The sequence below is a fragment of the Protopterus annectens genome, chromosome 2.part2, assembly GCF_019279795.1.
Source record: "Protopterus annectens isolate FY-2018-M chromosome 2.part2, PAN1.0, whole genome shotgun sequence".
Lineage (NCBI taxonomy): Eukaryota > Metazoa > Chordata > Ceratodontiformes > Protopteridae > Protopterus > Protopterus annectens.
In genome coordinates, this window is record NC_056730.1 from 296,569,520 (window position 1) to 296,595,307 (window position 25,788).

The 25,788-nt window shown below is 42.2% G+C and overlaps 1 protein-coding gene across 1 annotated transcript in view; it reads left to right on the forward strand.

Annotated features, from left to right (window-relative positions):
- Positions 1 to 25,788, forward strand: part of CHD1 (chromodomain helicase DNA binding protein 1) — a gene marked incomplete in the record, with an annotated part of 4,694,407 nt that overhangs the window by 4,388,702 nt on the left and 279,917 nt on the right. Inside the window, 1 exon segment of the mRNA XM_044063873.1 lies at positions 14,947 to 15,125. Within this exon segment, the coding sequence (XP_043919808.1) occupies positions 14,947 to 15,125 (179 nt within the window).

Sequence of the window (25,788 nt, forward strand, 5' to 3'; positions counted from 1 at the left end):
ATGTGCCAATCTGGTCCCACAATTTGTCTAAATACTTTTTCTACCTCTTCTCCGTTTAAATTATAACTTAGCCTCATTCCTTGTAAATCTTCTGAGAACTTTCTAAAATTAACTTTTGGATGGGGAATTCCCTCAGTGTCTTTCCGGATATCTTCCGGAGTCCAGGGTCTGTACACTAGAATAGTTGGATCCTGACCTTCTTGCCCTGCCTGAGAATTAGGTACTTGTATAAATGGGCATATTTCTTCTTCACTCATAGATCGTGAATTCCTAACCATTTGATATAGCTCAGTATCTCCTTTTGAGTTACCTGCCCGTGTTTGAGACCTGGTCTCGATGGGATCTCTAATAAACAGTTTTGCTTTTGTAATGTCTCTATTTTCAGTGACAGCAGGGTATAATGGGGGTGGACTAACCTGTTCACTTGCTTCATATCCTGGTAAGGGAGGCAGAGGGGCCGATGCTATTACTAAATTATTGTCCTCCTTATCTAAAAACATTGCTTTTGATTTATTATTCTTTTGTTCCCTACGGTTTACCTCCTCAATCCACCTGTGTGCCTTAGGAATTCCTAATTGGCGTTGCTTTTTTACCCGACCTTTGGAATCAGTTTTGAGCTGTTTGAGAAGTTTGACAAGCGAGATTTTTCTAATTTACCATCGAATTCATACTTATTAACCCATTTTGAATAGTATTTAATGTTGTCAGCGTGCTGCAACTGCATGTATTTTGCGTCTTCGGTTAACAGCGGATTTTGGGGTCTTTTTGTCCAATTATTACCCATTTTGTTCTACCCTTTTAATCGTTATGTAACCTCTCTTATTTTTAACGTGGTACCACGGATTTTGTTATAGTCTCTTCAGAATGACTGCCTACCTATTCTGTTTTCCCTGATCTATGACAAGACGGTAATCTTTTCTGTTCACCTTACCTGAGCCTTCATGATTGATCACCTGGTTTGTGAAAACCCATCCTTCAGTCGCAGATCAGAAAGTGGCTGGCCTCTTTTGCACGACAATTCAGTCGGAGGGCTTTTCAAATAAGAAGAACCGATGTGGTTTCTTCCCCATACGGTTTCAAGCAACCTGGCCCGTCTGATCCGAGGTGAAGTGAGGGTTTCCGGTCCGAAGGACCAATCTGTCAAAGGAAAAAACTTCAAAGACCATTTCACGCAAGGTTCAGATATGGCATTTAATTACTTGCTGCAAGGAGACAAAAACATGCAAATACAGGATTTTGCCTAACTACTAACAGGAAGTATGGTCTTCTTATACTGTTCTACAAAACGTTGCTTTCTATAGTTGACGTAATTAAACACAACTTTCTGTATTGTTCTACAGCAGATGTTACTCAGATTTTCTGCTGACATGACTGGATTTATGAAAAACATTTGAGAAAAACAACCTGACCTTGGGGGCTTTAGCCCGCTATAAGCTTCTATTGTGTAGTTCTAGTACATGTGTTACATTTCAAGGTACTTTTCTAGCTTAGACACAAGTAAACGCTGATTGCAGTTCATATTTTCCAGCAGTCTTTGTTCTTGTTATCAATAGCTTCTGCAGCTGTGTATTTTCTCACAGCATAAGCGGAACTCTCTCATAATCATTAATACAAGCGATACATCTATTTATTATTTTCCTGACACAAGCAGAAATTATCTGCTTCCCTGTAAATTTCCAGAGCATAAGCAAAGATCATAACTGCGCATATTTCATGGCAATACAAGATTGGAAAGCTTCTGCAGTTTGTACAGATTTATGCAGTGTGAAACCGAATAAATGTGTTAACCCTTTTCAAACCTTAAATGCACTAAGCATATTACTAATACATACACTAATGCATATTTTTCTAACAAGGGTGGTACACATTCTTAGCCCCTCTGCAGACTAGTCATGGCATTGTGGAACACAGCCTTGAGCTATCAAGTGCACCTACAAGCTCAATTCCTGCCAGGAAAATTAAATACACTGGCAGACGGGCTAAGCAGAAACCTCATGGACCCACACGAGTGGAAACTGGAACCAAGGACTTTCAACTTGTTGACTAGCAAATGGGGAAGCCCAGATATAGACCTGTTTGCCTCTCCCCAAAACTATCAATTGGGCAAATTTTGCACAAGGACTCCTCACAAACAAGCCTGGAAAGTGGATGCTCTGTCCTTCAGCTGGAAAAACCTATCAGTCTATGCCTTCCCCCCCTCTGCCTCTGCTCTACAAAGTACTACTAAAAATCAAACAGGACAAACCAAGGATGATTTTGATTGCTCCAGACTGGCCGCGCCAACACTGGTGTACCCCCTTCTGCGCAGTGTCACTGTTAGTCCATGGCACCTGCCTCAGACTCCTTCCCTGCTGTCTCAGCAGGAGAACCAGATTCTGCACCCTCAGCTTCTAACACTGAACCTTGCAGCCTGGCTAATTACTTAATCTCTCCTTTATTCTGTGCCTGGAACCAATCTCAAGGGGATGAGCACAGCAGCGCCCAGTTTACCTCAGATTTTACAATACTTAACTGAGATGATTCATAACGGCCTGTCTTTTTCCTCCATTAAAATCCACGCCTCAGCCATTTCATCTCATTATAACAAAGAACCTCCCTTCTTCTCTCATCCACTGCTCAAGCAGTTCCTCAGAGAGGCCAAAAATTTGAGACCACCCAGGAGAGCTCCAACCCCAGCCTGGGACCTTAACTTTGTCTTGGAGAAACTCACTCTACCTCCTTTCGAGCCAGCTGCTATTGCAGACTTAAAATGTCTTTCTTGGAAAACAGCTTTCCTTTTAGCAATCACTTCAGCTATAAGGGTATCTGAATTACAGGCCCTTATGGCAGTGGAGCCTTTCATCATCTTTCATGCGGACAGGGTGTCCCTCAGAACCAATCCATCCTTCATGCCCAAGGTGGTATCCAATGTGGCTCTTAATCAGTCCATTCATTTGCCAACCTTCTTTCCCAATCCACAGAATAAAGGGGAACGGATACTGCATTCCTTAGATGTGCACAGACAACTTAGATTCTACTTGGACAGAACTAAACCTCAAAAGAAATCTGAACAACTGCTGGTGGCATTTGCTGCAGGGGCAGAGGGGAAGGCTGTTTCAAAGCAAACCATTTCTGAATGGATAAGCCACTGCATTCATTTCTGCTATAAGCACCATGGAAAACCTATCCCCCAGGGGATCAGACCTCACTCCACCAGGGCTGCATCTACCTCTGCAGCCTTTTTCAGAGGTGTTCCTACCATCCTAGAAGCTGCTACCTGGAGTTCTGTACATACTTTCACCAAGCATTATCATTTTCCAATTTTCTCTAAATCCAGAGCTGGCTTTGCCACTGCAGTCTTGCAGGGCCTTATAGCTGGCCCTAATGCTATCTAAATTCTTCCTCTCAACCATAGCTTTGGGAGTCTACCCAAATGTAATGACTGCAACAGTGAAACATGAAGAACATAGTACAGTTGTGTACACTTACCATAAATGTAGATGGTCGAGTGTATTCACTGTTGCAGTCCTGGTTACCCTCCCTCCAGCCCCCTGACTTCCAGCCCCCTAACTTCTTTTGGCTATACCTCAGCTTTCCATTACTATGCTTAAAAGCCTTTTTGGTGTATTTGCTTTTTTGTTGGAGGTATATCTTTGTACTTTTATATTTAATTGCTTCCCAGTAGGGGGGCACCTGACATCTGGGGCAAGAAAAACTGATGTAATGGCGTCGGCTGCATGTTTTATACCCCTGACGACCTGACGTCATGGAAGAAGGGACAGCAACCAACGCAGGACCCAAGACTTAATCAGGTCGACTGAGGGCTACTTGCAAGCAGATAACCCAAATGTAATTGTAACAATGAATACACTCGAACATCTACATTTATAGGAAGTGCACACAACTGTACTTCCCTTGAGGCCTACAATTCATTTCAACCCTGTCTTATTTCTGAAGGGAGCAGAGAGTTGCTGTCCCATCTGGAACCTCTGAGACTTCAGAAATCTTACCTGGTGTGTCATTTTCTGAACTGTGACCTTCCAAGTGGTGATGCCTGCGCTGCTGAAGGATCCTAAGATGATGCCACTGGGCATAGTGGCCACTTGGTATATCAGTGTCAGCTGTCACCATACAAGCTTCCTTCTGATCTGGTTGTTTACCAGTCCAGTGCCAGTACCCTTACCCAGTGCTTAAGTTTCATCTCTTCTCTGTAGTCAGGATTTTACCCAGGTGTGTCCTTTTTATGGCCAGATGCCTTGCAGGAAATGGAACTTGGTGTATTCTGTTGCCTGAGTTGTGATCACCTGTTAGTGCATTTCTTGTTAGCATTGCTGAAGTGAGCACTTCCAAAGTTATGGTCCTTGGGAACTTACTAAATTACATAAGTCCTATGATTAAGTCCCGTATCTTGCATCCAGATGAAGCTGGACTTTTTTTTCCCTATTCATATTCATGGAGCTGGTCCATTTTTTCAATATTCAGGTGTTCCTTATGGGCAGCCTGTGGTCATCATTCATCATTCCCACTGCCTCAGTGACATTTTTGGTTGTCTGACAGTGCAACTCGGTAAAAGCCAATTTTCAAAAGCTCAGACTTCCTCCCCTCTCTCTTCCTATAACAACTGATTGGCTGAGCATATCCTGAGAAGGAAGCTTTCAAATGTGGCAGGAAGTGAGCGTTCAGTCTTTTTCTGCCATCTGAAGAAGAAGAAAGTCCTCTGACTCTTCACAGAATCCATTGATGATTTTTCACAGCTTACTGTTCCGATAAGCCCCATTTGGGGACCCGTTTCCTCTCATTTTTATCAGTATATTTGTTCTGTTTATATTTTTTTTGGGGGGGGGGTTAATATTTTATTTATGTCACTGTTTAGAGTAATTCTTGTTTGAATTTCTGCTTGTAGCATTATTTAGTTTCCATTTTTGACAAATGCTTGTGTTTACTGTTTGAGGAAACTTTCGGTACTTCTGTTAGAAATACTGTATGTATATGTGCTGTATGCCGTTAGAGCCTGTCTTTACTATTGCAGAACTTGAATTTTGCCGAATTTATGCGTTATTTAGTATACGTATGACTGTGGTCTGTTTTTTGTTTGTAAAAATCAGATCTAATTTTTACAGCGGATAAAGTTATTTTGAATATACTATGGTGATTTTATTCTCTCTGACAAGAATATATAGTTTAAATTGCTGTTAAATGTTATTTTATGACAGGTCAACATTATTAGTGTGTGGAGCTATTTTAACACTGGTTTGCTATTTGGACTTCGTGTACTTGACATTCTTTCACTGCTGTCATTTTGTAAAAGAATTCTGAACACATTTCAAAGTTTTTTTTTTTTTTTTTTTTTTTTTTGTGTGTGTGATAGCACCGTTTGGTAGAATTTAGGGGGGGGTTATTAGAAACTTAAGTGCTTATTGTGATACATTATCCAGTACTGTCAGTTTGGATGGCGCAGTTGTGCAGTGGTTAGCATTGTTACCTCACAGCCAGAGGTTTCCTGGTTCGGTTCTCGGCAGGGGTGCCTTCTGTACAGAGTCTGCATGTCCTTCCTGTGTCTGGGCACTCTGGTTTCCTCCCATATTACAAAGACATGCATCTTGAGCATTTCTGCTCGGGCTCCCGCTGAAAATTGGCTTGTTCCAAGTCAGACTTTCCCGGTAAACAAATGTTAAATAAATAATAAAATAAATATATTATTCTGGCTAGAGTTCTCTCCCTTACTTGATGGATCCTAACTCTGGTACTCCACCCCCATCATTTCTGGTTGCACCTCAAGAGAACAAAATAAAAATGTCTCAACCTGTGGTTGCTGATTCTGTCTGGGCCACTCCTCAGCCTGCAGACCACTTACCCTTTTGCCCTGTCACCCTGTAGTGCAGCTTTGCTGGCCACTGTGGAACTGGGGTTATACACATTCTCTGGGCTGTTCCAATACCTGGTGCAGTTATGGGAGAAGCAAACCCTTTAGGTGCAGTAGTCTGGGGAGAGAGAGACCCGCTGCCAGACGCAATCTAGTAGTAAAGTTCATAAGAAAAAGAAACAGAAACGTTATCATTCAGCAGATAATCAGATTATTACAGTATGTAAGGCTGATGTGGTTTCCTTAGCTAAGAGTGTTCTGCAGACAGCTAATTTATTTATTTGACATTTGTTGACTGGTTCTGTCCATCTGGGCATGTGCCCTTTTTCAACGGAGGCCCAGGGAGAAATGCTGCAGAGTTAACATAAAACAGCAATTAAACAATAAGTAATACAATAAGTAGGTAACAGAGTAACAAATAGTGCAAGTTAAACATTTGCAAAACCAAAGTCAGATAGTGCTCCAGTTGACAAGTAATAAAGCATACAATTAGGGGGCCTAGTACAAATAGAACAATGGAAGATATTCTAAATACAGGTGATTAAGTCAATACACAGTATCCATGTTGTAAAAAAATATTGCAGAGGAAGTATGGAGGCCAATTATAGATAGAGTAGAGGTATTAGTGAGGAAGATAATTCTAATAAATTCAAGGTGTAACAGAGAATTGGGTTAGAGCAGGATAAACAAGCAGTAGAGTTTGGAATTAGTAGAGGATATGACTAAGGAAAGAGAGAGGTTAGGGAGGAAAAGGAAGAATAAGAATTAGATGAGTAGGCAGGAGTGGGAGGAACAAGGTCGAGTTGTATAAATGTTCTTATAATACACAAAAGGCTAGGAGGGTGTTAGGGAAGGAAAGAAGTGGAGAGGAAAGTGAGGGAGGGGAAGAAAACAGGTGGAAAAGGGGGAAAGAAGGGAATATTTAGGGTAAATGGTTGTATTGACATTTCCTTGAGCTAAGTAGGTATTGTCAGAGAGCTGTTTTAAAAGCTTGGGCATAAGTGATGTTTCTAAGAGCCAAAGGAAGCTTATTACATGAGAAAGCTGGAAGGTAGCAGTAATGGTTTTGTCCATAAGATTTTTTTTTTTTGGCTTGTGAATCTGTAAGAGGCATTGGTCAGCACTTCTGAGGGGGCAAAGTGGATTGCAGAGAGAGAAAGACAAGAGAAGATAGACTGGGACAAGAAGAGGGCTAATTAAGGATGGTGTGGATTATAAGAAGTTGAGAGTAGCTGAGGTGGTTAGGAAATTCTAACCAGCTAAAATTCTGAAGAGCAAGGCAGTGATGAGATTTAGGTGACAAGTTAGCAGCAAAGCTGGCAGCTTTGTTATATATAGTTTCTAATTTGGATAGAAGTTGGAGCAGTATAGGAGGATGGGAAGCAAATATGACTGGGCAAGTGAGATTCTACAGTTAGGTCTGAGGAGCTTTTTACTTCTATAAAGTAGGCCAAGCTTTTAGTGGGTTTTCTTTGTACAATAATTCTAATTCTTTACTATACTAATTCTGGTGGCCTTGTCCCCAAACATTGCTCTAGTGCTAATTTGGCTGGAGACCTTTATTTTTCAGAGTGTGATGAGATGTCTGATAAGGATAATGGTGACTTCCTAGTTGGCACTGTCCAGTCACTCTAATTCTTGGGAAGGTGAAGCTGAGCTTTTATCCAAGTAAGTGTTCAGTATTCTTCAGATGATTAGTTGATTTAGTGATGTTTTTGCTTGAGTTCAGTGGGGAACCCCAAAGCCAGGCAGGGTATTTGACCTTGTAGAGGACAAGTTGTCCAGTTCTGTGGCTGTTGGCCCTTCTCTTACCAGCCTTGGAACATGTTTATCAAGCTGCCTGCAGGACACCAGTGTCTAATCCAATCTAACTGCTGAGAACATGACAAAGGGAGAGGTGTAACATACTTACATGTTGGTGTGTACCACATTCAATATATTTGATCCTCTGGTTAGAGCATGCACTAGCTGTTCCAGGTGTGTGTGAAAGTCAAGGAACCATTATACATGTGAGTTTCCCAGTCTATAGAGGGGTAGTTTGTTATCCATGAATAGGGTGTTTGGTTGGTTGGTGAGCACCTCTAGTAGGTTTAGGTAAGAGTCGTGAGAGACTAGAGGTATACATGGTGACCTTTAGCTAGCCACATTATGGTGAGGGACCTTATCTATGGTGACTGCCATGTGGATGAGCTCTAGAATATCATTTAACCAACATACAGGTAATTTATTGATGCAGCCTTGCAATGCTGGAGTACTTTCTATGGCTTTAAACTAAGTGTCGGTCATGGCACAGAATGTCTACATTCTTCAGAGTGAGGAGGGCTTGAAGGTGATTCTGTCTGCCTGTCTGTCTAATTTTACTGATTCAAATTTAGTTATTAATATACTCATGAAAGAGGCTTATCATTGTAGACATAGTGAAATTATTTTTATTTGTATCAGTTGCTTTTTGAGGAGATCCTTATCGGAGGGTCAGAAATACCCTTCAACATGCTGCGTTTTTGTTTTCTTACATCATCCATTTTACTAGGAGCTGCTGTTGGATTTCCCTGGAAGTCAAGCAAAGCATGTAAGTATACGTCATTGTTAGCTTAGCAGCTGTCTTTTTTTTTTTTTTTTGACTTGTAAAAAATGTGAAATAGAGCCCAGTGGTTGGTTCACTGTTGAGGATTCTCTCACAGATCACCTGATAAGGCAGTGTGTGTGTGTGTGTGTGTGTGTGTGTGTGTGTGTGTGTGTGTGTGTGTGTGTGTGTATATATATATATATATATATATATATAGTGTTTATGTTTCAGGTTACCTAACTGGTGAAGACGAATGATGTTTTACCAATTAAACCGGCTTTACAAAAAAGGCGGGCTTTTAGGAGTAAGTGATTGGATGATCTGTGTTTTAAATATGGCTGCTTTTGTTACTTTGAATTATGTCTGATGAAGGATTATTCCGAAAGCGCTTACTTTTAATAAAGGAGATTCAACAAAGAAGATTTCAGCAGTGACCTGTACTTCATTTTTCGTATTTATCTGGTTTGGTACAACAGGTCTTTAGCATAACTTGTTATCTTTGCTTGTGCCTAACTGGTGAAGAATTACATTTTTTTCAGCTGTAATTATATTTTAATAAAGAAATGTATTTAATCTCTGATATAAATGGTGTTCTGAACAAAACTGTCAGCACTGGATCTTTAAGGTAATAGCACTCAGTAGCACCCCATGTAAACCATGTGCAAAGTAAAGATGTTCTTCATCTCACATTGCTGCAGTCCTAACACTTGGGTAGTCCGCTGTCCCAGTCGGCCCGAATACCAAAGTATAAGGCTGACGTCGGTCAAGGCGCATTTGTCTGACATCAGGACGTCAGGGTACAAATGCGCATGACCGACGTCATATCCTCAGTCTTTTTTGCCGCATGGTCCGATGCAGAAGCAGTATTGCGAGTGCAGGTTGGCGTTCTGAAATTTTCTGAAGTCGGAGTTTCAGACCGAATCAAAGTTGGCTAAGTACCCCGTTGGGGAATATTTTGGTTTTTTCTTGCTTCCGTATTTAACCGGATGTCAGAAAAAGTGAATAACTGTATTTCTTGTGGGAAACAGATACCTCATAGGGATTACCATACATTGTGTATACCTTGCTTAGGGCCTGAGCACGACGTTGTTGGCTGTCGCTCTTGTGCTAGATTTAACAAACGCACTATTAAGAGAAGATTAGATTGTGCCAGGTTAGTTTTTGGGAAGCGTTGTAATTACAACATGCCGTCGGATGCTCCGGCCCGCTTCTCTAAAAGCGCAAGGACAAAGCAGTGAAGCCTAGGGTGGAAGAACCGTCTGTCCCGGACGTCGGTTCTTTAGAGGGCTCGGTGGAGCCGATGGTTCTACCGGAAGTTCCTTTGGATTCTCAGGGAGAGACTTTACTGTTACAAGATGTGTCCTCTCAGGAGGTAGGCCAGGCTGAAGGGGCTTCTCAGGTAGCTGTTCTCCCCTCCCTTCCTAAGGTGGTTAGGCCCTCCCCTTCTGTTTCCAAGGCTCCTTCTAGAGGCAGGCCAGGGTTAACTTCAGTGGGGGTCTCCCCTAGTTCTTCAGGGTCTCTGCCTAAGAAACATATGCTTAAAATGGCAGAAGATTTGATTACTATGATTAGAGGTTCTATACCCCCCCCCTGATAAGAGGCCTAGGGTGGAACCTGAGCTTGAGAGTTTTGAGCAGTGTTCAGAGGCTTCTGAGTCTTCGACTGAAGACTTGCAGGAGTATCCTCCTTATTCTGATTCTGATGTAGATGACTCTACACCTTCGGCTTCTCCTCCTGAGGATTTTTCTTTTTCAGAGACCCTTCATTCCATGAGGGAGCATTTTAAATGGGAAGGTCAAGATTTCTCTGATTCTAGGAAAAGGCTTAGGGAATTTTTGTTTCTACCCCAGCATAGGCCTTTAGCTATACCTCCTGCTTTGGACGTGGTAGAGGATGTTTTTGCAGAGGCTTCCCTGAACCCTGATTCTTTGCCTCCTGCCCCAGTTAAACCGGACAGGTATTATAGGGTGCCTGAAGCTCATAAGTATCTTTTTAAGAGTCCTAGGGCAGACCCAGAAACTGTTTCTCAGGGCCCTAAAGGTGTTAAGGCTTCTGTTGTTAAAAATCCTGTTCCTTCTGATAAAGAGGCAAGGGCTTTGGATAGATGGGGGAAAAAGGTGTATACTTCTTCCACTTTAGCCATGAGGGCTTTGAATTGCCAGTTTCACATGTTGAAATACCAAAATTATCTCCTTTCACAATTGAAGTCTAAGGTAGATGCTCTGGCGGAAGGTATTGAGTGTAAAGAGTTGCAGGATTTAGTTCATGTTTGAACAGGTGGGTAAGCATTCCTTGCAATGTGGCTTTGATGCTGTACAGGCCTCTTGAGGGTAGCAGCCACTGGTTCTGTTCTTCGCAGGCACGCCTGGCTCAGGGATCAGAATTTAGCTGAACATGTAAAGACAAGGATTTTAGATGCTCCTTTACAATCTGATGTGTTATTTGGTGCGCCTGTGGACGCAGTTTTAAAGAATGGAGGACAAGGCTAAGTCTATGCAGACTGTTAAAGATTTTTTGCAGGTTCAGCCTCCAAAGTTTAGTAGAAATTGGCCTACTAAGGGGTGGACTTATCCTTCGTATGATTCTCAGTCTAGGGGTAGATCTAGACGTGGTAGGGACAGAGCTCAAGGTTCTTTTAGGCCTAGAACAGGCAGTTCGCCTGCCCAGTCTTCTGGTGAGGGCAGGGGTCAGTCCTTTCGTAAGCAGACCCAATGACTTGCCTTTTCAGCTGCCAGAGCCTTCTCGTCTGGCAGCACCTTTGGGAGGAAGGCTGGCACTTTTCAAAGAAAACTGGAGTATTATTACCCAAGACAGATGGGTATTGGATATCATTCACCACGGTTACAGGTTTTATTTCCATACCTTGCCTCCTTTAACAGGCATGCCAGACATTCCTCCTATACAAAGAAAAGAGGCTCACAAGCAAATTTCTCTGTTGCTCCAGATAGGGGCCATTCATCCGGTTCCTGTGCCAGAAAGGGGCCTAGGATTTTATTCTCGCCTGTTCCTAGTACCAAAAAAGGGGAACACGTGGAGACCAATTTTGGATTTGTCAACCCTCAACACTTATTTGGACATTCCCAAGTTCAAAATGTTGACGTTACAACAGCTTTTACCTCTGCTGGGCAAAGATCACTGGATGGTAACTTTAGATCTCAAGGAGGCTTACCTTCATGTGCCTATCAGACTCAGTTGCAGGAAGTATCTGCGTTTCCGAGCTGGAAATTCCCATTATCAGTTCTCTGCATTGCCCTTTGGCTTATCTACTGCGCCCAGAGTATTCACAAAAGTTCTGGCTCCAGTTGTAGCTTTTTCAGGCTAAAAGGAATACAAATCTATCCTTACTTGGACGACTGTCTGATTCTGGCTCAAGAAAAGGGCGAGCTTCTTCAGCATCTGGAATATGTGATAGCAGTGCTAAGATGCCTGGGGTATTCTGTGAACGAAATAAAGTCCAGTCTAGTACCCTCTCAAGACATGTGCTTTCTGGGTGTGAGACTGAATACAGCAGCCCAGATGGCCTTTTTAACCCCGGACAAACAAAAGAGTCTATCCCTTTACTTCCATCAACTATCTCATCAGTCCGTGCTGATTGCAAGGACAGTCCTTCAAGCATTAGGGTTCATGGCATCTTGTATTCTGGTGCTTCCCAATGCCAAACTGCATATGAGGAAGCTACAATGGTATCTCAAAAATGTATGGACACAGCACTGCCAGGATCTGGACACTGTCATTCAAATAATACCTTGCATTCAAAAGGAATTTTTGTGGTGGGCTCAGGAATGTCACCTAAACAAGGGACTCTCTGTGACCCGGCCAGAGGCGAGTCAGATTCTAACGACAGATGCCTCAGACATAGCTTGGGCAGCTCATCTGAATGGAAAGTGGATACAAGACAAGTGGCCTGCCAGACTACAGCATCTACATATCAACATGAAGGAGATGTTAGCAGTCCAGTTTGCACTGATGGCTTTCAAGGAGTTACTTCTTCCAGGGCAGGTGTTGATTCTAACAGACAACACAACTGTCATGTGGTATATCAACAAGCAAGGGGAACACATTCTTATCCTCTATGCAGGCAAGCAATGATTTTGTGGGAGACTGCGCTCAGCTTGCAGCTTACTCTTCAAGCAAGGTTTCTGCCAGGAGCACAGAACTCCTTAGCAGATGTGTTAAGCAGGCAAATCATGGATCCCCACAGTGGAAACTGGATCTTCATGTATTTCAAAATTGACAGTGTCATGGGGAACTCCAGACATAGATCTGTTCGCTTCTCCACTAAACCACCAGCTGCCAAAGTTTTGCACGAAAAGTTTTCATCACACAGCTTGGAAAGTGGATGCTCTTTCGTTCAGTTGGGAAAATCTTCATGTGTATGCCTTTCCACCTCTGCCTCTCCTCCCAAAGGTACTCCTAAAGGTCAGACAAGACAAGCCAAGGATGATTTTGATAGCTCCAGATTGGCCTCGGCAACACTGGTACCCATTACTGAGGAATCTGGTAAGAAAGCCTCCATGGCCTTTACCTTTAATTCCACACCTTTTGTCTCAGAGGGACGGTCATCTACTCAATGTCAAGCTTCACTCTCTTCATCTAACAGCCTGGCATATTCTGTTTTGAACCACAGCAGGTCTCAACTTCCTCAACAAGTTTTGAATGTGATTATGGAAGCCAGAAGACCTAGTACACGTAAAGTGTATGCAGAAAAATGGAAGAGATTTTTATTTTGGAGTGCAGCAAAGGATTTGGATGTTTCTGAGCCTAATTTGAGTGTGGCTCTGCAATATCTTACTGAGCTATTGGACAAAGGTTTGTCTTTCTCTTCCATTAAGATTCATGCTGCAGCAATTTCAGCTCACTATGATTGTGACCCACCATTGTTTTCTCATCCTTTGTTCAAGCAATTTCTTAGAGGGGCAAAGAATATAAGACCCCCACGAAGAGCTCCTACTCCTGCTTGGGACCTCAATTTTGTGTTGGAGAAACTTACTCTACAACCTTTTGAGCCTGCGGCTACTGCTGAGTTGAAATACTTGTCATGGAAGACTGCTTTTTTGTTGGCCATTACTTCTGCAAGAAGGGTTTCTGAATTGCAGGCCCTTATGGCGGTGGAGCCTTTTTTGATTTTTCATAAGGATAGGGTATCATTACGTACTAATCCTTCATTTATGCCTAAGGTGGTTTCTAGTGTGGCTTTAAACCAAACTATTCATTTGCCTACCTTTTATGCAGATCCCCAAAATAGGGGGGAAAAGATTTTGCACACTTTAGATGTACACAGGCAGTTGCGTTATTATTTAAGCAGGACTAGGGATTTTAGGCAGTCTCAGCAGTTGTTTGTTTCTTTGCTTTGAGTTCTCAGGGCAAGCCTGTGTCAAAACAAACTATATCTAAGTGGATTGGGTTTTGCATTGCATTCTGTTACTCCCATCATGGCAAGGAGATTCCAGCTGGGATTAGGCCTCATTCCACTAGGGCTACTGCCACTTCAACAGCATTTTTAAGGGGGGTGGCAACTAAGGATATTTTGGAGGCAGCTACTTGGAGTTCAGTGCATACTTTCTCCAAGCATTACCACCTTCCTCTCTATTCTAAGTCCAGGGCTGGTTTTGCCACTGCTGTGTTGCAGGGCATTTTGGCAGCTCCTGCTTCATTATAGTTTAGCCATCCTCCCTTACCTCTGCTTTGGGATTCTACCCAAGTGTTAGGACTGCAGCAATGTGAGATGAAGAACATAGTACAGTTTTGTACCTACCATAAATGTAGATGTTCAAGATCCACATTGCTGCAGTCCAATCCCTCCCTCCTTCCCTCTGTGTTTAGGGGTGGTTGTGTGGGTGAGGTTCTATTTTTGTACATTTGTATATATTGTACATATTTTAGGCACAGGAGTGTTTTGGTGTTTTTTGGGTTTTGGCCTTATCTTTTTAGGGTCTTCTGACATCTGGGGCAAGAAAAGACTGAGGATATGACGTCGGTCATGCGCATTTGTACCCTGACGTCCTGATGTCAGACAAATGCGCCTTGACCGACGTCAGCCTTATACTTTGGTATTCGGGCCGACTGGGACAGCGGACTACCCAAGTGTTAGGACTGCAGCAATGTGGATCTTCGAACATCTACATTTATGGTAGGTACAAAACTGTACTTTTTGGATGTCATTTCATTGTCCATTTTGCTGAATTGTACTTCTGAATGAAAAAATCTAAACTGTAATTTGAAAACGAGATTTCTGTGGGAAAACTAAGTCCTCTACACTTCCCATGCAAGATCTTTCCTTCACTGAGTTCTCTTTAACTATGAGGTCACTGCACTTATGGTAGGGGGCCTTCCACTTGAGGTAACCTCTTTAGAAGAGAGTACATTTTACACTGTAACATTATTGGCTAGGAGTTTATACTTAAAGCTGAAGTAAAATTTGATTTCTTTGTTAATTACAATTTTCGTTTAAGTTAATAGTAAATGTAGTTTGCTAGCATTAGTTCTTAGGAGTGCTTTATTCAATGATACAGTGCATTTTTTTTTCTTTTGTCTTCAGTGTAAAGAAAGAATGCGACCAGTCAAAGCTGCTCTGAAACAGCTGGACAGACCAGAGAAAGGTCTGTCTGAGAGAGAGCAGCTGGAACATACAAGACAGTGTCTGATAAAGATTGGGGATCACATCACAGAGTGTCTGAAAGAGTACTCAAACCCTGAACATATCAAGCAGTGGAGAAAGTATGTTCCTCCCATAAACCTTAGTTCTAACCATTTGAGTTGAAACATGTTATTTCCTGATAATGTGTACTCAGTTGTGAAAATAGCACATTTTTTTCATAGAGGTTTCTGTCTGGACTGCATGTCATGTGCCTCATTTCTTTTTATTCAGTTCAAGCTTATTTGGATTGCATAAATGCCATGCTGGATTTGTTATTTATTCTTAACTAATACAGTAAGCGTTCATGTGTTGTATTGGAGAGTGTGTGCAACAATGTAGTGTACACGTATGTAATGGAAGCCTCTATTTCTTACAGTTTTCTCCTTCAGGTAGTGCTGCTAGAATTTTAGGGGTAGTTTATGTTCTGTGACTCGTTTTCTGGTTCATTAGCTGTTTCTTAGAGCAAACATAAAACAGTAGATATTGCTTATGATCACTACTGCTGTATAATTCATTATATCTGGGAGATAGCTGTATGTAGTCATCCAGCATCCAGCCTTGCTTCCATAGCTTTGGAAGCCGAAGGAGCCGAAGTCGCAATATTTATACCTACTTCCAAAAATACATAAAAATGCCACCAAACCACCTGGCAGACCCATTGTTTCGGGTCAGGGATCCCTGATGGAACCCCTATCTGCTTTTCTCGCTGAATCCAGGATTAAAGACGCAACACAATTTTTGAACATTTTCCAAGATACACAGTTGGAACCGGGTTGGGTCCTATGTACATTAGATGTCACAGCTCTTTATATAAACATTCCACACTGGGCTGGACTGGAGGCCATTCAATATTGGCTAGATCAAGCACAACTGTACAAACCGGGCTTCAATACTTTCCTAGTCCGTTTAGTTGAACATGTCCTCGTGAAAAATCTCTTTTACTTTCATGTGAATTGCTACTGGCAGTTAAGAGGTACTGCCATGAGAGCATCCTTTGCTCCCATTTATGCGGACCTCTTTATGGTGAGGCGCATTTGATCTACAATGCTAGTCATAATTTTTATTTGGACAATACTGACATCTGGAGATGATATCTGGATGATTGCTGGATGGGGGATGTCAGCTACATGATAGAATTTGTTGAATACCTAAATGAGAATAAATGGGGGATACAGTTCACACTCAACCATGACTATAAGCAAATCACTTTTTTGGATGTACATATCACCCATCAGCTTGATCATACACTTCATACCCAAGTATATAGGAAATTTCCCCAGTTCAACAGCTTATTACATGCTTTGAGCTGTCACCCCCGACACATCATCCAGAACATACCCAAGTCTCTATTTTTGCATATCAAACGTATATGCTCTTCAGAGGAACCTACAGCCACAGTCAACAGGGCCTCACTTATAGATTTTTGAATAGGGGCTATCAACAGCAATATATTGATAAGGCTAGCTCCTTTGCCACAGAACAAGATAGGGACACATTGTTAAGTTATAGCCATAGAGACAAGGGAAGGGAGTCTGCTAGTACACATGATATTTGGATGGTTGCCACATTTGGCAGTAACACGGCCAAATTTAGGAACATTATTCAGAACCTTTGGGACAATCTTATTGGCTAACGAACAATTAGCTGAGATTCTGCCTTCAAGATGTCTTTTTTCCTACAGACGTGGCCATATGATAAACTCACATTTCACTCATGACAAACCACACCCCATGCCGGCAGAACAGATCACCTTGTTTGGGGACAAGTTAGTGGGGAGTCATCCCTGTGGACTCTGCAGTGTTTGCATTTACATAAATAAAACTACTGAATTCACAAGCAGCAATAACCCACAAATTTTTGACATTAGGTGTTTTGCCAGTTGTGGCAGTGACTGGGTCATTTATTTGGCCACTTGTTTTTGCTCTGCGTTTTACGTAGGGCAAGCATCACGACCTGTAAAACAGAATAAGTGAACATCTTAGTGATATTAGGACGAAACAAATCCATAATGCATTATATAAACATACACTGACCCATGCCACTGCCAAATTTAGTTTCATTATTATAGACAAAATCCAGGGACATAGAGCTAACAAAGCAGGCTGGCATTCCATATTAAACAGAAAGGAATCAGGATGGATTGTAAAGCTTGGAGCTTTGTTTAAGCCTGGTTTAAATGAACATAGCTGAATTTTTGGGATGGACCAATTGGAATGTAACAGGGTAATTAACTGACTATATAAATGTGTGTAGAGCTAATGGATCTTAATGCACTGAGGAAGGCATTTAGTTTTGTCGAAACTGGTATGCCTTTTTGTTTTTTATTTTATCTATATCAATAAATGTAGCCTTTCACTCCTATTTGATGCTGGACCCTTTTTTGTGTTTCCCTGAAAACAATTACCAATGAATGTGCTTATATGAAACAGATTCCTCCTAAATATTACCCTCTTTACTGCAGAGTTTTCTATAGGAAAACCATCAGGTTACTTCTAGTTAGCACTTAATGAAATGAGTTTTAATAAGATCCTTCTGTATGCATCTGAAATGTGATGGCTTTCTTAGAACTTAAACAAAAATGAAACTTCTGATACAGGGCCAGCAGTTGTCTTACCAAGAAGGAAACGGTCTGCTACTGAACCAATATTCCTCATAAAGTGGAAGAATGGAAATCAGAGACTTAAAAGAAAACTAGGTCTTTATAGTTGATACTACAGATCTACAGTCAGACATAGGGTGCATATATGTTTGCAGAGGGTGTCACTAAATTACAAGTCACTTTAGGATACCATTCCATTACTGAAATTTTAGATGTTTTAATTGAGCAAAAGGCACCACCCCACCCCCAAAAAATCCCTCTCATCTGTTAAGTGTTTCTCTGCTACAGCAAACACAGAAGGCTATGATTTTATTTTTGTGGGAGCGGGCATCCAGTCCAAGTGTGACCACAAATGATACTTCCCCTGACTTCCACTTATTTTGATTATAAGCATTTTACCAGAGTACATTGTAGTATGGTAAAGGTTTGAATTAGTAGTGGTATTAAATACCTTCTCTGTAACAAGACAGTAGGATTGTGGATCATTCTATAAAAAAGATATATGCTACCACCTCCTCCCTTTGCACAGAGGCCAATAACTGCAAAATGCATATGTTACTGTATGGATGAGACATCTTCCGGCAAGTGGAGGATATGTTAAACATAACATATGAGCCCCGTTGTGTAGGCTAAATTAGAAAGGTGTGAAAGTAGGAAAACTTGCTCTCTAGTGTAGTATGATGCAACATGTGTTGCTTCGTGCACCATGTCATGTGTAGGTCCACCTGGTTAGTGATCCAGACTCTTCATGCAGATGTCAAGGGGAAATTTACAAATGCCCCACTAGGTAAGGACTTGCTTTTTTAGATACTTTCCCAAGAGGTTTTTAAGAGCCCAAAAGAGAGTGAGGAAGAATAATTGATTTCTTAAGTTAACTCTTTCACCTGCTAGTCCCTGAATGTAGCAAAGACTACCCTACCATGCAGTAGACTTTAATGTTTAACCACAGATCCCTGTTGCAGTAGCCTAAACTGTGTGGGTTCTACCCACTACAACCGGACAGCTTCTCAAAGATAGGAGCACCTTCTTTGCTGTCTGTCAGTAACTATCGCAATGCTTCATAAAAAGACAGTTGAAGCACAAAAGGCTTCAGAGTGTTTTGCCACCAAAGGAAGTGTTTTTTAGTGTGCTCTGTGGAACTGTCAGTCGGCTAGCGATCTTCAAGAGTTGGACAGATAAGTGCCCATTGGAGAAAGCCTTCTATATTTTATTGTATGAAAGAAAGAATTTTAGCTAGGAAACTAAAATTTTTAAGGAACTAGTTATGCATGCTTGTAAACATTTTTTTGAAGAAAAGGCTTTTCTTTTGACTAAAATGATACTTGAATTTGTAAATTTAGTTTGCTTGGAGCCAAGATACTGTTCTTGTGGGGGTGGTTTACTTTGCTCAGAACCACTTATGTACCTAATATGTTACTGAGTCATCCAGACTCCATTCCATGCTTTTGGTGTTTCTTCCTCAGCTTCCTGTGGAACATTGGTCACTGTGGTTTGTACCTTTCCCCTGCATGCAAAAATAAGGTTGTAAAGAGGTTTTCATTTGTCACACTGGCTCCTGTTCTGCCTCTGATGAATGACTCTTCTGTGGCCACTTTTTGATGTCCTTCCTTTAGTTTACTACTGCAGTAGCCTTAGCTGTATGGGTTATAATCTGTAATGTGAAGTTGTTCAGTCTCGCAGTTTATTCTTTACTGATGGGTTTGTAGCCGATCCCTAGGCTCCGATACGGCCAATTGCAAAGCCTGAGGTCTTTAAATAGCTCAAGGCCAAGTCCCTATCCCGCGATGCACCTCAAGTTACCTCAGATCTAGTTTGCCACTGCAACAGATCTGAGGTTCTGCTTTAGCTCGGGCCAGTAAAACTGTTTTTTTTCTTTACTTACTTAATAAAACTTTTGTTAGTTACAATAGTTTAGGATAGTTTTTAAAGCTCTTACAGCTTTTCAGTGCGTTTTCCCTCTTTATATCCCTTCCCATCTAGTGTGCTTTAACAGATTTCTAGTTGGCCTCTTGTACGCCTAGTTTAATAGTTTTTTCTCAAATTGCAGTGCGTTATTCAGTGACCTTTTGTCACAATTTCTACTGTTTTCTTAGATAGTTAGTCATTTGCTGTGTGGTCTGTCTAGCCTTAAGAATTTTTATAGATAAGGCTTAGTAGTTTGTTATTGTTGAAGATGTTCATCGTGTTTCACTGTTGCAGTCATGACTGTAGGGTTCTCCCCTGCCGGGAGGCAGTCCTCGGTCGGCCAGAATCCCAAAGTCTGGGTCCGGCGTTGGCTGTTCAACCAATGCTCCCTGACGTCAGAGCGCCAGGAGTACAAAGCTGACAGCCGACGCCATTTTCTCCAGTCTTTCTTGCCATGCGGTGATAGCAGTTCGCAAGTGCCGGTCGGCTGACTCCTGATGATTTTTTCGGATAAACTTCAGTCCGAAGACTTTCTTCTCCACTCAAAGCTAAGTACCCTGTTGGGGAAACTTTTTTCTTGCTCCAGTCCGATGTCAGAAAAAGTTAATAATTGCATTTCATGTGGGAAGCAAATACCTCATAAGGATTTTCATTCTTACTGTATTCCTTGCTTAGGCCCTGACCACGACGTAGCTAGTTGTCAGTTTTGTGCTAGATTCAATCAACATACAATTAAGTGAAGGTATGATTTTGCTTTTCATTACTTCGGTAGGCACTTTAACTACAAAATGTCATTGGATACGGTTCCGGCTACCGGAGTTCACAAACGTCGCAAGGATAAAGACAGGCCTCCGAGGTCCAAATCTGATGATAGCGCACAAGCGGAGCCAGCTACAGGTTCGGTCGTCGTCAGTGAGGCGCTTTTGCAGCCCCTGTCGTCGGCCATTTCAGAACCGATGGCCGAAACGGACTCTCATGAGGAGCCAACAAGGCCTTTAAATATCTCTATTGCAGGACCTTCGGATGGGTCCGGAGCCGCTGTGCAGGTACCGGCTTCCGAAGGGGTTTTCAGGCCTACTCAGCTTATAATAAAGGCAAAGACAAAGGCAAAGACTCCTTCTAACTCAAAGACTGCAACACAAGCCTCTTCTGAACTGGCTCCCAAGTCACAGAAACAGTTACTCAAGATGGCGGAGGATTTACTTACTATGATTAGGGGTTCACATCCCCCTCCAGATAAAAGGCCAAGGCAAGATGTTTATTATGATTCCTCTGATCAGGCTTCTGTTTCTTCAGTTTCTTCTTTTGACCAGGAATATTCTTTCCCTCCTTATGAGGATTCTGATGCTGAGGAATCTATTCCCTCAGCTTCTCCCCCTGAGGATTTCTCTTTTGGGGAAACTTTGCATGAAATGAGGGAACATTTCCACTGGGAAGGACAGGAGTATTCAGAATCTAAGAAAAGACTAAGGGATTTTCTTCTTCTCCCCCAACATAGACCCCTGGCTATTCCTCCTGTTTTGGATATTGTGCATGATGCTTTTTGGAGGCTAATTTAACCCCTGATTCTTTTCCTCCTGCTCCTGTCAAGCCAGATAGATATTACAGGGTTCCTGATTCCCACCAGTTTTTATACAAGAACCCTTCTGCTGACCCTGAAACCATTTCTCAGGGCCCCAAGGGAGTTAAGGCCGCTTCTGCCAAAAATCCCATTCCCACTGAAAAGGACTCTAGATCTTTAAAAAGATGGGGCAAAAAAGTGTACACTTCTGCTACTTTGTCCATCAGGGCTTTAAACTGTCAGTTTCATATGCTAAAATACTAGCAATTTCTCTTGTCTGTTTTGAAACAAAAGCTTACTTCCATTTCCGCCTGTGCAGATGATAAGGAATTACATGACTTATTGCATGCCACTGAGCAAGTTGGAAAGCATGGTTTACACTGTGGATCTGATGCCTTGGAGGCTTCTTGTAGGGCTGCTGCATCCGACACAGTCATTAGAAGGCATGCATGGCTAAAGGAACAAAATTTGCAAGAACAAGTGAAAGCTAAATTATTGGATGCTCCTGTTCAGCATAATGTTTTGTTTGGATCAAAAGCTGAAGAAGTGATTAAAAAGATGGAGGATAAGGCGAAATCCATGCAAACAGTTAAAGATTTCTTACAAGTACAGCCACCAAGATTTAGCAGAAATTGGCCTTCTAAAAATTGGTCTTTTCCCACTTCAGGCAGGCCTCAGAGAGGTAGATGTAGACGCTCCAGAGGAAGGCCTCAAACACAAGGTTCTTATAGACCAAAACAGTGGACTGCTTCCACCCCTAGAGGAGGAGAGGACAGGTCACAAACTCATAGGAAACAAACTCAATGACTCCCTCTGTTGGGCTGCAGGAACTTCTTGCCTGGGAGCCCCTCTTGGAGGAAAACTCTCTCTTTTTTATCAAAATTGGACTCGTATAACCCAAGACAAGTGGGTTCTGGATGTGGTTCTAAGAGGTTACAAATTCCATTTTCATACTCTGCCAAGGCCAAGCGGATGGCCAGACCTTCCAAAACATCAATGGACAGAGGCCTAAAACCAGGTGGAAGCTCTTTTAGCTATGAAAGCCGTAGAACTGGTTCCACTTTCAGAGATGGGACAAGGTTTTTACTCAATGCTCTTTCTAGTCCCCAGGAAGCAAAACTCATGGAGACCCATTCTGGATTTGTCAGTCTTGAACACCTTTCTAGAAATTCCAAAATTCAAGATGCTTACTCTCCAGCAGCTACTTCCAATGCTGTCCAAAGATGCTTGGATGGTAACTTTGGATTTAAAGGAGGCATATTTACACATTCCCATCAGGCAGGAACGCAGAAAATACCTCCGGTTCGAGGCCGGAGCGAGGCACTTTCAATTCTCTGCACTGCCCTTTGGATTGTCTACTGCGCCCAGGGTCTTCACCAAATGCCTGGCTCCAGTAGTAGCTTACTGCAGACTCAAGGGAATTCAAATTTACCCTTATCTGGACGACTGTCTAATTCAGGCAGACAGCAAGGATGTCTTACTCCAGCATCTAGAATTTGTTCAGAACCTCCTCAAGTTCCTGGGTTTCTCTGTAAACATAAAAAAGTCAAATTTGACACCCTCACAACAGATAACTTTTCTGGGTGCTCTTCTAAACACCACAACCCAGATGGCATTTCTGACATCCGAAAAACAGTTACTGCTGGCTTCAACTTTCAAAACCTTGGCAACTTTAACTCAGCTATCTGCAAGGAGATTCCTGCAGGCTCTGGCTTACATGGCCTCCTGCATCCTTCTCGTACCATATGCAAGACTACACGAGGAAAATACAGTGGTACCTAAAAAGTGTATGGTCTCAGCATTGCCACAGTTTAGACATACTGATCTCCGTCCTTCCTTGCCGTCAAAAGCAATTTCTTTGGTGGTCCAGGGCATGTACTCTAAACAAAGGGAAACCCTTCTGTCTGCCTCCTGCCACTCAGATTCTAACCACGGACGCCTCGGATTATGCTTGGGGAGCCCATTTTCAGGACAACTGTCTGCAGGGCCTTTGGATAAAGGATCAGAAGCACCTGCATATCAATTTAAAGGAAATGTTAGCCGTCCAGGAAGCTCTACTGGCCTTCAGGAATTTTTTTACATCCAGGACAACTACTAATACAGACAGACAACACAACATTTATGTGGTACATAAACAAGCAAGGGGGATCTCATTCCTACCCCCTTTGCAGACTAGTCATGGATTTATGGAACACAGCTCTAGCCTGCAATCTGGACCTTCAAGCTCAATTTCTACCAGGGATGCTAAACTTCCTGGCAGACAGTCTGAGCAGAAACCTTGTGGATCCACACGAATGGATGCTGGACACCAAAATATTCAGGATGATAACAGCAGTCTGGGGATGTCCTCACATAGACTTCTTTGCATCCCACCTCAATCATCAACTACAGAATTTTTGCACCAGGACTTTCCACAAAGAAGCTTGGAAAGTGGATGCCCTATCATTCAGTTGGAGGAACCTTTCGGGATATGCCTTTCCGCCTCTTCCTCTTCTTCCACGGGTATTATTAAAGATAAAGCAGGACAAGCCCAAGATGATAATCTCACTGGCCCCAAATTGGCCTCGACAGTTTTGGTACCCAACTCTAAAAAACCTATGTCTGGAGCCCCCTTAGGTTTTACCTCAGTCTACGAACCTTCTGTCCCAACATCAGGGTCAGGTTCTACACTCTCCCTCAGCCTGGTGGCCTGGTTAATCCATGGCCTTTGATTTCTTCTTTCCTACCCAAGCAGGTTATGGATGTCATTTTGGAAGCCAGACGTCCTAGTACTAGCAAATGTTATGCAGGAAAATGGAAAAGATTTTATTCCTGGATGCAGGCTCAGGATTCTGATACTCTTCTTCCGAACATTCCTTTAATTTTACTTTACTTGACAGATCTCTTACATAAGGGCCTCTCTTTCTCTTCCATTAAGATTCATGCCTCTGCTATTTCTGCTCATTATAATACAGACCCTCCAATCTTTTCCCACCAGCTCATGAGACAGTTTCTCAGGGGAGCTAAGAACTTAAGACCTCCTAGATCTCCTCCCATTCCTGCTTGGGATCTCAACTATGTTTTGGAAAAACAGACCTTGCCTCCTTTTGAGCCTGTCGCCTCTTCTGACATCAAGTTTTTATCTTTGAAGACAGCTATTCTGTTAGCCCTAACCCTCTGCCAGGAGAGTTTCAGAGTTACAAGCTGTTATGGCCGTGGAGCCTTATATTATTTTTCATCAAGACAGAGTGTCTTTGAGGATTAATCCTACCTTCATGCCTAAGGTGGTTTCCAAAGTGGCTTTAAATCAGACTATCCACTTGCCTACCTTTTTCCCCACTCCTCAAAATAAAGGGGAAAGGATCTTACATTCCTTGGATGTACACAGACAACTACGTTTTTACCTGGACAGAACCAAGGACATCAGGAAATCAGAGCAATTGTTTGTTTCTTATGCTTCAAGTTCCCAAGGTAAAGCCATTTCTAAACAGACCATTTCTAAATGGATTGCTCATGGAATCAGATTTTGTTATTCTCACCATGGAAAGCAAATCTCAGGGAGTATACAGACTCATTCCACCAGAGCTGCTGCCACTTCTGCGGCTTTTCTCAGGGGAGTTCCTACCAAGGACATTTTGGAGGCTGCAACTTGGAGTTCAGTGCATACTTTTTCTAAGCACTACAATCTACCTCTCTACTCTAAGTCTAGGGCAGGCTTTGCCTCTGCAGTCTTGCAGAGCCTTTTAGCCGCCCTTTCTTCTTTATGACCACCTCCCTTTCTTTCAGCTTTGGGATTCTACCCTACAGTCATGACTGCAACAGTGAAACACGATGAACATAGTACAGTTGTGTACACCTACCATAAATGTAGATGTTCGAGTGTCTTCACTGTTGCACTCTGGGTTTCCCTCCCTCCTATCCCCTCTTGTTTTTACTTTTGTGTGGTTCCTTTTTTCACCATTCTTCTGAGGTGTATTTGCAAAAGATATGGGACCTTTTCCATTTTGGAACTCCTGACATCCGGGGCAAGAAAAACTGGAGAAAATGGCGTCGGCTGTCAGCTTTGTACTCCTGGCGCTCTGACGTCAGGGAGCATGGTTGAACAGCCGACGACGGACCCAGACTTTGGGATTCTGGCCGACCGAGGACTGCCTGCCGGCAGGGGAGAACCCTACAGTCATGACTGCAACAGTGAAGACACTCGAACATCTACATTTGTGGTAGGTGTACACAACTGTACTTTGTAGTTTACAGTAAACCTTAGATAATTTTAGATAAGGTTGTTGTTTCTTAGCAGCTATCTCCATTTTCTTTGCATAGTCTGCTTGGAATTTCTTATTGTGTGATTTCACATTTATACTTGTATTACTGTGCGTGTGATTTAGCTTGCTTTTAATTAAAGCTTGTGTAAATAATTACTATTGTGTGATTTAGCCTTCTTTTATTTTAGGCTTGTGTCATTAATTCCTGTTGTGTTTTCTTGTGGTGACAGTAATTTTCCTGAGATTACTATGGCTGACCAAGATAAGCACCCTAAGTCTGGCTTCAAAAAGTGCCCAAAGTGTGGCCAAAAGATGTCTGTTACAGACAGCCACTTTAATTGTGTTTACTGTCTAGGGGCTCTGCATTTGCAAGCCAGTTGTTCTATTTATCATTCCTTCTCCTCAATGGTCCTGCAGGAAAGAAAGAGGAAACTCAT